The sequence below is a fragment of the Schistocerca gregaria genome, chromosome X (genome assembly GCF_023897955.1).
Source record: "Schistocerca gregaria isolate iqSchGreg1 chromosome X, iqSchGreg1.2, whole genome shotgun sequence".
Taxonomy (NCBI): domain Eukaryota; kingdom Metazoa; phylum Arthropoda; class Insecta; order Orthoptera; family Acrididae; genus Schistocerca; species Schistocerca gregaria.
This window is the reverse complement of record NC_064931.1, coordinates 330321174-330335050: the sequence shown is the minus strand read 5'-3', so window position 1 is coordinate 330335050 and position 13877 is coordinate 330321174. Positions and strand designations below refer to the sequence as shown.

Below are 13877 nucleotides of genomic sequence, written 5' to 3'. Positions count from 1 at the left end.
AAACGTTGTCGAACTGTTCGTGCAGATGGTTGTTGTCTTGCAAACGCCCCCATCTGTTGACTCAGGGATCGAGACGTGACTGCATGATCCGTTACAGCCCCGTGCAGATAAGATGCCTGTCATCTCAACTGCTTGTGATACGAGGCTGTTGGGATCCAGCACGGCATTCTGTATTACCCTCCTGAACCCATCAATTCTATATTCTGCTAACAGTCACTGGATCTCGACCATTGCAAGCAGCAATGTCGCGATACAGTAAACCGCAATCGCGATAGACTACGATCCGACCTTTATCAAAGTCGGAAACATGATGGTATGCATTTCTCCTCCTTACACAAGGCATCACCAGGCAACACCAGTCAACTGCTGTTTGTGTATGAGAAATCGGTTGGAAACTTTCCTCATATCAGCACGTTGTAGGTGTCGCCACCGGCACCAACCTTGTGTGAATGCTCTGAAAAGCTAACCATTTGCATATCACAGCATCTTCTTCCTGTCGGTTAAATTTAGTGTCTGTAGCACATCATCTTCGTGGTGTAGCAATTTTAATGGCCAGTAGTAGATATGAACCATTAGAAATTTGTACCCCCCTTAGCAGGATACAAATATTTTGTGACCGGCTACAATACAAAGATGATTAGCATGGATCCGGTGCAAGGATGACATACAAAATAATGAAACATTCCACATTTTTACCAAGTGTGGTGTCATAGTGGTAAGACACTGGACTCATATTTGGGTGGACAGTAGTTCAACTCTTGGTACAGATGTCCATATTCAGATTTTCTGGTATTTCCCCCAAAGTGCTTAAGGCAAGTGCGAGGATGGTACCTTCGAAAGGCTTCAGCTGATTTCCTTCCCCAGTCCAAATCTGTGCACAATCAGTAATGACCTCATCAGTGATGAGGTGTTAAATGCTTGTAAGTTCCTTCCTTTCTCTCCCAGAAATATCATGGATTTTTATGAACAGTCACAAGGTTTTGAATGACTGTGTGAATCTTTCAATGACAAGACTATAGGTATAGACATATTATACTTTGAATGATAGTGTAAAGAAAAATACCAGAGTGACAAAGAGTAGTAGCACATCATAAATTAATTTAAATAATCAAATAACTGTGTACATTATTAAAATATCCATAGATATTCAACCTCCATCTGCACAATCAAATTATGCAGTTGGGTGCAGTTTGATAAATGTGACAATAATACGAATAAGTAATAATCTTATAATTTATGAAGCCTTATCTCTTGAAAGTTGTCAGATATATTGCCCTTTTGCCCATAATTGAGAGACAGATCATTTTTTTTTAAGAAATGTAAAATTTGTAGTAACAGCCTTCTCCATAACTCAGCAGTAGTAATGCAAACTGAGAGCCCTGTTCCTCATTCTTAGCTGTTTAAAATGCTTAAAAATTCTTGCAAGAATATGAGGATTGCCCATATGAAAAGGTAATTACACACTGGAGAATAAATGGTGAATTACTGGAGATATGTGGAATTTTGTTCGTACATTTGTGCATGTCGGGTTGTGGTGCTGCAAGTAAATTGTTTTTATAGTATGTTGGTAGGTGGTGTAAACTGAGGATTCTGAAATGATGAAAAAGTAATCAGTGGTTTTTGGTTATGTCAGCAATAGCATTTTCATATGATTGGAATAGTGGCAGCTGTGATCTCAACCAATTATAATAAGCTGTAATGTTATAGAGGAGTTGCACAGTATTTATTCGTTTGATAAGATCGTGAATGATTTCGTGTGTGCTTCAGTACGTTCTGTTTTCTATTTTTGTTAATGGTCTACAAAAAGTACTAATGTTTTTTAGTAAATATTGTCCTGAAAATATCTGTTTTGGTGTTGGATGTCATAGTCCTAAAATATTGGTGGTTGTTTTTGTCATAGTTAGCTGGCACACCAAATGATTTCACTTTTTTGGAGGAGAAATAATGTTGCCTGTTGTATGTGCAGCATGTTATCCTTGACTTTAATTTGAAAATATTATTCCAGTTACCATTGTTGAGTAATAATGAAGCCACTATAAAATGATGAGAAATGAATCATAACAACAGATGCTCACTGACTGGATTTTGACTTTGCAGAACAAGGAATTGAGCAGGCACTGGAATTCAGGAATTCAAACTCGTATAAATACTTCACATTTTTCATTATTGTCTAATCATTTTTGGTTACACACAAATCATTTAATATTAAGAGTCAATGAGTATGCCCACTCAGTTGTCTTCTCCATCTGTTTGTGAATCTGTCCCAAATTTAGACAATGTATTTTGAAAAACTTGTTACCTGACAAGGCAGTTACATTTAAATTTGTATAATCCAAATATTATGCAATTCATGCTATCATTTATCATTTGTGTTACCTCATTTCTTACAGTGAACAGAGTTAGACAAATAGAAATAATATTTGAAGTAAAATTTAAAGAATATTCATACCACTTGAGTGAAGTAGAAGTGAGTGAAGTAGAAGTGAGAATTTCATCACACAAAACATGACCTGTATTTTTTAGCTGTAAGGTTATTTTTTTTTTTTAATTGTCTGAGTTGATACTTCAGAAGAAAAGGAACATGCAAGATGCTACAGTGCTACAGCAATAATTTTGAGGGATATATACTGAGAGGTAGAGAAAGGCAACACGGAGTCATGCCAATGGAGTTCTCCCTCCACTCCAACCCCATCTCCCCCCCCCCCCCCCTACGCCCCGGGGGGGGGGGGGGGTCTGTAGAGATTGACACTGTCATTAATTTTCTCTGCCCTCCCTCACCCTGTATTCTTATTGAGTTCTTCTTTATTTTATTTTCCAAACTGTTCTAAATGGGTACATATTATGAATTTTCTTGTTTCCTTTTGTAAATTTGGAATGGTTGTAAAATTACAGAAGCCAGAAGCCACTATTTGTTTTACACTGTTTCATATTATTTTATAATTAAACCAACTAGGTTTCTTAAATAAAATACATAATTATTGATTGGAGTTCCTAGAAATTAAAACATATGCTATATTTACTGTTAAGAGTTTGTAATTATAACTAAACTCACCCCACATAACAATTTCTATGCAGAAAATGGGAGAGTGTATTAGCAGGAACACAATTAAAATATTGCCTAGGAACTGGAGAAAACGTTAGCACTACAATAAAAGAATATGGTGACTGACATGCCCAAGAAATAGATTGACTTGAAATGTGTTATAGAGAAGTTTTTGAAACAGATTAACTTTGTGCTGTGGAAATTAATCTTGCTTTGAGATAGATGTATGGAGTGCATCTCTGTCTTCTATGGGGCAGGTGTTGCATAGTGACAAAGTATGTCACAGTAATATAAACTACACACACTGCATCTCTTTGGACATTATGTACCAATGACTTCATTGAACAGTGGAGCAATGATGAAACTAACTTTGAAGTTAAACCTCTGTATGCCAAGGAATTTCATGCATATCTATCAAGAGTAATGACCCCATACTCATCGAATCTGTGTGTTCCCTGCTGACTGCACCCATGGGAGAAAATGTGCTTATGCCACTCTATATGATGCTCAATGACTGAGTACCACTATATTACGTCCTGGTATGGAAGCAAGGAGCAAAGTTAAAATGCCTTTTCTTCTCCTGTTGTCAAATGTCTCTCAGTATGAACCTTGAATAGATACATTGTTTGAATTTTTTGAGGCACCTTCCAAAAGGTGGATGATTGGATGTTCAAATGGTGGCACAGCTTGCACACTGCTTGACATTAGGTGGTGGTTGCCTCACCTATAATAATTATATCAGCTATCTGTGTAGGAGTGATCACAAACCTCTTACCAAAGCAAGACTCCGTTCATAGAGCAGTGTGCAAAAGAGGAGCCTCTTGTAATTCTTTCAACCACAGAAATTTTCAAAGAGCATCCACAGTGCTCTTGTTACCATAAAGGAGTTGCCTGCACATTTTTTTCAAAGTGTGTATTTACACTGACTGTAATGTTTCTGGTTGATGAAGCTACCAATACATGTAAATAATGGCTCTATGTGATAAAGTTTCATGCTAATGAAAGCACCGTACTATAATTTAGATGTTGTTCATTCAGGTACGGATACAAGTAACTGTATTACGAAAAAGACTATCCAACAGCAATTTGATTTTGAATCTCTCATATAATTACTGACAAAATTAAAATTTTTGTCATCATTTACTAATCTTACATTAAATGTTAATCACAGCAAGACAAGTTTTACAGTTACAAACTGTTTCTTGAGGTAGTGTAACTGATGATGTGTAAATACCCGGACTTCATTCATACAGTATTTGACAGCAAGAGCACTTACCAACTTCCAACAAATTTTAAGCCTAATTTCAGTACCCATCCCTGACCCCAATGTGCTCCCCATGTTAATGTTGTTCATGATACAGGTTACTCTACTGTATAGTTTTGAAACTAGACAATTGGCACTGATGATAGTTTTATGCAAGAATTCGAAGGGCTGAAGAAAATAGTATAAAAACATTGAGATAAGCACCTTGTTTCCAGAGATTATTTTCTAACATCCTTGGAAGTGTTCAGTGATTGTTGTAATGGTTTCATCAACAAACATGTTAGTTTTTGTAGACTTCTAAAAATGCCAAATTATTTGTGTCCTCGTAGTGGTAGTATTGGAGACAACAGTTACAAATGTGCTAAAAGTATCCAAAGCTACTGCATATGGTATTAGGACATTGTGCCTAGTTCATAGGAAAACTTTGTTAAACATAAGAATGAAGGAAAAACTATGCTCCCTAAAGATAGGATGACATTGAAGTGGATTGTTAAAATTTAATAAGCAGACTGATGCCACAAAAGTGACTGCTGAGCTTAGTATGCAAAAGAGCTGCATAAATGGAAAATTTGTGGTGGTGTTGCTTTTGCCAAAACTGTTGTAAATTGGGTGACTACAAAGATGCTGCTGCTGTGGTGCAAAGATCACAAATCCTGAACTGTTATTCAATGGAAATGTTTAATGCAGCATTTGTTAAGACTTGTCTTCTTCCAACTACATAGCTTCAGCAAGGCTCTTTAGTGGTTTGGAGGGTTATATTAATGTTTCCAAGGAGTACCATGCTCACAATGAATGAAAAGGCTTTTCTGGTAATATCTATGAAACTATTGTAGGTGATAATGTTGATGCAGTTGTGTAGACACTGTTTCAAACATGGAACTGAATTTTGAACATGATGATCTCTACATATGTTTCATGAGCATGAGGATGGAATAATGTCTTCTTTGGCACCAAAATTAACAAATATGAATCTTTTCAAACTATTATGGTCTGTGTTGGAAAAACAATGCCTTGCTGCCATTCTCCAGTACTTTCAAAGAATTGAAATAGTTGTTTTATCACAATGAATGCTATAAAATCTCATTGACATCCTTCCAAGGCTAGTAGTACTATCCTCTGTTTGTATATGTAACAGCATATCTTTAATAGGATTACTGCAAAGCATATAAGAACAGTATTGAACTCATGTCCATTTTATGAAATGGAAAACACAAATGTATACAATATTTGCAGAATAATTGGTATTTTGAGAAACTGTGCTAGATATGTTTCTGGATGGGAGGCTCATAAAATTAAATTGCTAGTAGAATTCTATTTTCAATTTTAGGAGGTTATATTTAAGACATTTTGCCTCTGAGTAACATTAGTTTTTTTGAATTACAAAGAAACAATATTGGTCAAAATTTTTACTCTTTCATTTGTGTGATTTCATATTTGAGCAAAACAGTGAGAGCAAGAAATTTATATTAATAACAAATTCTGAAAATATTCTTGAAAAATTGTTTTTCATATCTGTTTTTAAAGCATTCTTTTATTTCCTTAGGAAGCTTTGTAAATCTCCCTGCCTTGCTTTCTTCTCCTTATGCACTTAAAGGTATTTTGAATATTCCTAATTAGTTTCTTATAAATTTGAAGTCTTCATAAGAAATAGTTATTCTTGATGATGATATCATTTTATTCTCTTCAGTGTTAAAGGTCCCCATTTCATTGTCAGAATTCTTTGGAAATTCATGTCTTGCACATAGCTTGTGATACTGTTTTCATTACTGACTCTAACAGTTTCAAATTCTGGATAGAAATATTACCCGTTGCCAGTTAAGTACCAACAAATGGCACAATGAATGTGAATTCATGAAATTAGATTAGCTGCACAATAATGAGGGAATGATTGGCTGTGGTCTTAAGAGAGGGCCCATTCTGGTAATCACATGAAGAGATTTAGTTAAAGCAAAGAAGATAGAAAACCAGAATGGGAAGACTCAGATTAGAAACATGTGTTTCTTGGTTAACCACTGCACCAACTTTGTTGGTCAGAATATTTTTAAAACAATTGTGTAATCCACATCAGGAATTTTCAGTCAAATCAAAAATATAAAAGGAATATATTGTAGTTCTGACAAAATAGATTAAAGATCATATTTTTACATGAAGATAACAAAACTACCAAATATATTGTGCAGCTACTAATGACTGCTTTGATCAGATACTAATATAGAGCATTAAACACCACTCTGCATTTGACTGGCATTTTGATATTTCAGCAGTTTTAAGTTCTGTGTTAAAGATTTCCTGTATCTTTACAACTGAGCACTCACCATGTATTACACATTAAAAAACAACAAAGAAGTAAATACTAAAGAAGTTATTACTAATGTAAAAGTAAATGTATGAATACACACACTTACACTGCTGAAGCATGAAATATTATTTTCTTAGTCTGTAACGTTAGATTAAGGAATTGATCGGCTGTGTAAGTAATAAATGCAGGTAATAAGTGGACTAATAAAAGATCTTGGAGATGACTCATTATCAATTTGAATAGTTTAAGATGTTTTATAAACACATAAAGGAAAAGTAAAAAAAAGGTAATTTTGAAATATTTGTAGTGAAAAGATCTAGGTTTGAATAACAGTAACTACACAATAAACATCAAATTTTTAGCCACAAAACATATGCTTAAATTGCTATGACAACTATACACAAATTGATGAACAAAACTAGTAGCAAGCATATGTAAGGCAATTAGTCATGATCAGGTGGTTTATTTTGTATGCGGCAGTGTTTGCTACTGTGAAAAATACTGAGTTGTATGAGATTCAAAGTAAAAGTAAATTGTGAAACAGTTGTTCAAACTGAAGAATTTCACTAGCACAATACAATACAGCTTCCATGCTTCATATGATGGGCCTGAAACATTGGAAACAGTATTTGTTAGCAGAAGGTCTACAAAGAACTTCCAGTAACAACAGAAAATGAAGTTAACAGGAGTCACAATTCAATTAGGGCAGCATTTACTAACAATGTATTTACTTAAAAGCAGTCACAAAATTGGAATAAATTAACAAATTTTCAGTTAGAAAGCCTGATACAAATTTCATTTTTTTATTGTTCCAGTTTTTTAAATTTCTGTCTACTTTCCATGTTACCATTGTTATTTCATGTTTTTGAGCATGCATTTTGCTTTTAATTTGTGTTCATGCTTCAAGCACTGTAACAGTCCTTTTGTAAAATTGCTATTTCTCTTGGAGAACATTTTCTGTTCTTTTGCTTTTGGGGGACAATTTTGACACTGTGCATTCTGTAAAAGACCTCTGCTATATGTGTTGCTCATCTGATTGTACTTAGAGGTTGTTTTTAGTGTTGCAGTCAGATGACACTATCATTCTTACTAGTTCAATGTAACCATTCTCTTCTGAAGATTCTTTTTCATTGTCATCAATTAGGTGTATGATATTTTTATTTAAATTTGTCATCTCCTTGTTTACTGATGTTGCAAATGAACTACAACCTTGAATGTTGTTTAAATCTTTATCAGAACAACATGTTGACAATGATTATAAACTCTTTTATATAGCAATTTCTTTTTTCGAAAAATTATTGTGAGCACATTAAAATAGATACAGATTGCTGCATATAACTTCTGAATGAAAGTCCGTGTCAGCATAGGATTCGAAATAGAGATAAATTATGGCTTCAGGAATGCAAAATTCTTCTGTCTGCATTCTGTAGCAGTAGGCCTAATGAAATTATGCCTCCAGTTCTATGCAGTTCAATCTTGAAAAGTTTGACTGACACTGTTTTTGCTAGAGTTGACATGGCACATGTGGTTACATTAAGCTGAAGCATATTGTAAACTGCATATTAAAATGATATCTTTTCATCCAGGAATGCTTTCTTGGACCTTTTCCTTACATTGTCATAAAATCTCAGCCATAATTTTCCCCAGTTCTGTGAATTAGACACTGGCATCTTTGTTCCACACCTATTCTTTGTTGGCTGTAGCAACTTTATAAGGTTTTTTATCTTCACTTGTGTCTCTATACTGATTCAGTATGGTTTCCAGCAACAAATAGTTTTTAACTTTTCCAGTTAGGTGACTGAACCTGCCCTTCGGGGTCTCCCAGTCATTTATACCACATGACTTTACTTTATGTAACTGGGGAGAAGTTCGAAAATTGCACCTTTTTCTGCTTGCTTTTTTCCATCCTTATAACATGCCACCTTTTGTGTGATTAGTATCTGCAGTTAAAGTGTGACAATCATATTGATAGCTGATTTTAGTGCATGTTTCTGAACATTTTTTATGCTTCCAGAATGAGATTTTCACTCTGCAGTGGAGTGTGCGCTGATATGAAACTTCCTGGCAGATTAAAACTGTGTGCCCGACCGAGACTCGAACTCGGGACCTTTGCCTTTCGCGGGCAAGTGCTCTATCAACTGAGCTACCAAAGCACGACTCATGTCCGGTACTCACAGCTTTACTTCTGCCAGTATCCGTCTCCTACCTTCCAAACTTTACAGAAGCTCTTCTGTGAACCTTGCAGAACTAGCACTCCTGAAAGAAAGGATACTGCGGAGACATGGCTTAGCCACAGCCTGGGGGATGTTTCCAGAAGAAGAGCTTCTGTAAAGTTTGGAAGGTAGGAGACGGATACTGGCAGAAGTAAAGCTGTGAGTACCGGACATGAGTCGTGCTTCGGTAGCTCAGTTGGTAGAGCACTTGCCTGCGAAAGGCAAAGGTCCCGAGTTAGAGTCTCGGTCGGGCACACAGTTTTAATCTGCCAGGAAGTTTCATTTTTTATGCTAATTTAGATCAACAATGAACCTCACTCAGAGGACCAAAGTTTAGGGTTACACAATAAAGTACATTACTGAACATGTTAATTTATGTGCTAAGTCAAAATTGATCCCCAGTCAGCAATGTTTATACAGTCAGCTCTGAGTATTTTAAACTTTCATGTTTTGGTTGATTTTGTGCTAGAAAAGGTAACAATTTCTAAATTCAAAGTTAATATACTGAACTAGTTTTACTGAAGGACAGAAGTAAATCTGTAGCCCCATGAGCAGGGATTTCAATCTACCTTTAGTTAAAGTTTTACTGTGTAGTTCAATGTATTGTTTGTTTCCTGCATGATTGTTGCTGTTCTGTGGTGCATGGTTTGATTATAACATGTCAAGATATGACGATATTCTATAAACTGTTTTTCACTCCAGACATGTTCTGGCTAAATTATTTATGCCTAATTTTTTTAAGCAAACTTGTCTGTCTAGTATGGTGTATTAATTTGTTTTTAGCTATTTACAGTGACATATCTGTGCAGCAAAATGACTGTTGTCAATTTTCAAAACACTTGGCACAAGAGGTAGTAAAAACCCAAAACTGTACATCCTATTTGTGAATACTGAATTAATGAAAATACATTAGTTATAAAATTGGTGTAAAACATATTAGTATCAAGTGTTTTGAACATAAATTAACTGTTAATTAATCCATATTTCCTGTTTTGTTTTGCAGAAATTCAAAAATTACAGAAAATGCAAGCAGCAAATTGTGATGCTTCATTTGCAGTAGTGGAAATGAATGCAGCTGGAATTTAGCATTGTTGAGTATTCTTGAAAGGTATTGTTTGTACCAGTTGTGAAATATTTTGGTTATAACCAAGGTGTTATAAGGACTTCTTTTTGAGAATGCCAAAGAAAATAGCATTTCTTATTGTTCATTCATTCATTACTCCGTGGACAGAAAACTGTATATGAGTACAGTGTTTTAGTAATGTGTATTTATGTTGAGTTAGTGTCAGTATGTTACATGCACTTTTCTGAAGAGAACTGAATGTGGAGATTGTGTCCTGCATTTTAATAGAGTGGAAAAAAGATTTTTAATGACAGATATTTTTATATAGTTATTTATATTTGAATTATAAATTGCAGAAACAAGTTCCATGTACTGATAGCTGTTTCCCTAGCTTGAGAGTGATTGTTGTTGAAGTTACTGATTAAATGGAAGTGTATTTACTGTTGTACCTTTTTCTAAAATGGAATAAAATGACTGATTTAAGCATTTCTCATTTTTAATTATGTTTGAGGACTGTGAAATTATCAAATTATTTATTCTGAGTAATGAAAGTATGTGCAAAACATTAGCTGCTGGTAATTACTTAATCATTTGCGAAGTGAAGTGGAGCAAATAGAATTTTTTGATTATATAACTTATCACTATAAAATTAAGTGTGTAAAATTATTAGCATAAAACACATCATTTCCCTACTAGGATAAGGAATTATTTATGTAATACCAACTTCAGATATGTGATTATTAAATAGCACTTACCTGTTGATGTCCTGAACAAAGTAAATGTACACTTTGTTTTAGCACTACTATGTTACTCAGATAATGGTGCTTTTTCACTGTTCCTTACAGTTTAATGTTTCCCCTCACTGCATTTAATGACAAAATATGTACATTTCACAATTTGTGGCAGTGATGTACTTACAGGAAAAGAATAAATTTATATAAAATTTGTCATTTACAGTGTTTTCCTAGTATCACAAGATAGCAACAGATCTGTCATGCCTGTCAAAATATTTATGACAAAAGCAATAGTGTAATTATTTGAGAGAAATAAATGCAGTGATATCCATTAATATCAGTCACTTGCTGATGAAAAAATACCTTTTCCCTGGAATCAGAATGTCGTAATTAAACTTGCAGTTTTTGTGATAGTGGTTTATCAACAATATGATGTACCAACTGATAAGTGCAAATACAGTGAAACAACTGAACATTGTTACATGTTAAATTGCTTGCAAAACACACGATTGTGGTGTAAAATTAAGTTTGTTTATTATGTATGAGGTTGGTTTGTATTCAGGTATGTATTTAAAAAATTGAATAAGACAATGTAGTGCTTCGTGATTTTTAATGTAGTACATGCGGTCCATGTGTTTACTTGTTTACAGACACAATATTTCAAATTATGATGCTACTAGTCACTTGTCAATGTGCTACTTTACTCCTGAACAGGTTAATTTGCTGTCAAAGACTTAAAAGCACTTAAACTGCAACAAATTTTCCTAGCTATGAACCAATTTTGCACCATTTAAGAGTGGAACTGCAATTTTCAACCTACACTGTATGGCCAAAAATCTCCAAACACCCATGAATGTGCTGGATGTCATAGACATTTCATGTTGCAATGAATGAAAAAGATGTTTAGTAAGGCTTGGCTGTAGTGTGCCCAATATGTTCAGGCACCTGATTAAAAATATCTTTCCAGGTTCAATTTCTGTGGGCTTATTGTGAAGTTGTAAAAGTGAAGCAAGCATTAAATGGAATTATTAGAAATTTACTGCTGGAGATGACAATGATTTGTGGGGACCACCGAACTCAAAAACCTATAGTGCAAAATGGTCACCAGAAACCCTCGACAGCTAGTTCAAACAATTTGTCGTGAGTCACGAGTAGAGAGAGAACATTGAGAGGCAAATCCATCAAGTGGTGACAGGACTCGATTTTCATGATCACACTTCTGCCTAGAAAAATTGTACACTGACGTTTTAAGTTGTATAGCAATGCTCTCATTGTTCTGTGGAGCAGAGGATAGTTTTATGGTATGATAGTCATAGTACTTAGCTTAGAATGTAAGGACTTGGCAGATGCTAACAGTATTTATTGGAGTGTATTATCAGAGCATTGATATTTGTTAGAGTTGTCATGATAGTCTAGAGCAATTTTCCTGCTTTTTAACCTGAACAGTAGTTGAGAGGAAAATGAATAACTGTGATACTGCAAATAGTTGCGAGAAAAATATGCTTCCCACATAATGGCTCGGTGAAGAGTAGTATATCTACATGTGCTTGTTTACTGTGCAATTCAAAATTACGAATTAGTTTAAAAGCAGTATCTCAGATACTCTACTCTTGAATAAAATGTGGAAAAAATGAACATCTAAATCTTTCTGTGCTATCTCTGATTTTATGACAATAGTCATTTCTCCCTGTATTGATTGGGATTCAACAATTGTTTTGAAATTTGGAGAAAACGTTGGTGACTGAAATTTTGTGAAAAGTTCTTGTCAATGAAATGCACCTTTGTTTAGATGAGTGTCAACCCACCTCTCTTATCAAATATGATGCTCTCTTCCTCTCATTTTGCAATAATAAGAAATTAACTGGCAATAAATTGAGGTCTTTCGTTCCACTTCCCTACAACATTTACCATGTGATGGTTCCAGTTTAAATTGTTTATGATTGCATATCCTCAGGTATTTAGTTGAACTGATAGCCTTTAAATTTATACAGTTTATCATGTGACTGAAATTTTACAGAATCTGTTTGGTAATCATGTGAAGGAACCCACATGTTTTATTGTCCATGGTCAATTGCCACTTTTCATTCCGTGCCCATATATTTTCTAAAGCAGTTTGATATTCTGGTGTTTACTAGTCAGTAAACAATAGAAACTTCTGCAAATAATATGAGAGGGCTGCTCAGATTGGGTTGTTCCCTGAATCATTTACATAAATTAAGAACAGTGGAGGACCTATAATAATTTCTTTGGGTAGCCCAGAGATAACTTTCGTTTCACTAGATGACATCCTTTTGATTGCTGTAGACTGTGACCATTCTGCCTGGAAGTCGCAAATCCAGCCAAGCTGGCTGACTGAGATGGTACTCTGTAGGCAAAGATGAAATGGTGGCAAGATTTTGTTTGAGTAATGCAGCAGTAATCTTTTACTTGAATACCACTGAAGGTCAATGTTTGTGTTTATGCATTAATCTGTTTAATCAGTAAAAAGTTCCAAGGTAAAACAACAAACAAATCAGTCCTTAAAAAGTATAGAACTTTCAAGAGGCCACAGCACATGATTTATTCAGCACTTGATAACTGCACCATCTGCATCCTGTGGGGGAGCGAGTTTGGGCCGGGCAGTAAATCATTTTCTACCATTTTCGTCTAGACAGTTATGATGACGATCTGGAAGCACCTCGAGTTCCTGCCACAGAGAAGCTAGTTTTCTCACATTATCATTTTTATCTCTGTTCTGGCATAACCACAAGTGCCAGAATGAAGATGAAGAACACAAGAGAAGAGAAGGCGGTGGGACAATGTCGTCCAATAGGATGCTGACCAGTATGTCACCACGATAGGAGCGGCATCTAGCCAAAGTGAATATAAGCGCCGCTCCTGCTAGCCTTGGCTGGACATTAGTTGATGACAGTATTTGCAGAGTATTTGTGAGGCCTAGCAGAGAGTGCTACAATAGCAGTTATTAGTGATCCACAAACTGTGTGTCAAACTTGCATGAACAACATGTGTAACATTCTGAGAATGTGGCATCCCTTAGGCACTCTGTATGAGATGGGTGGGCAAGACCGCACAGTCTCTGCCATGTGCTTTTTGATAGTATTGAAATTTGGAGCCAGAGGAAATCAGTCAAGAGAAGCATTCTTGTTCAGCCATGGAAACCACATGTACACCATTATTGACTTGTACTGAAGACTAATCCTACTATAAATGTGTTACTTTTTGCAAATAGGAGTTGTCACACAGTGGGATCATAACACTAGC

At 35.2% G+C, this 13877-nt stretch overlaps 1 protein-coding gene and 1 pseudogene across 2 annotated transcripts in view; both read left to right on the top strand.

The window, feature by feature from the left end:
• LOC126298319 (proton myo-inositol cotransporter-like) overlaps nt 1–10951 on the top strand; it is a 520199-nt gene extending 509248 nt beyond the window's left edge. For both annotated transcript variants that reach the window (XR_007552594.1, XM_049989617.1), the window contains one exon: nt 9823–10951. Coding sequence is in view for 1 of the 2 variants with exons in the window: in XM_049989617.1 (XP_049845574.1) it covers nt 9823–9862 (40 nt within the window). In the remaining variant the exon portion in view is untranslated. The remainder of the gene's footprint in view (nt 1–9822) is intronic.
• LOC126300058 (U6 spliceosomal RNA) lies at nt 581–694 on the top strand (annotated as a pseudogene).
• Nucleotides 10952–13877: the final 2926 nt, after the last annotated feature.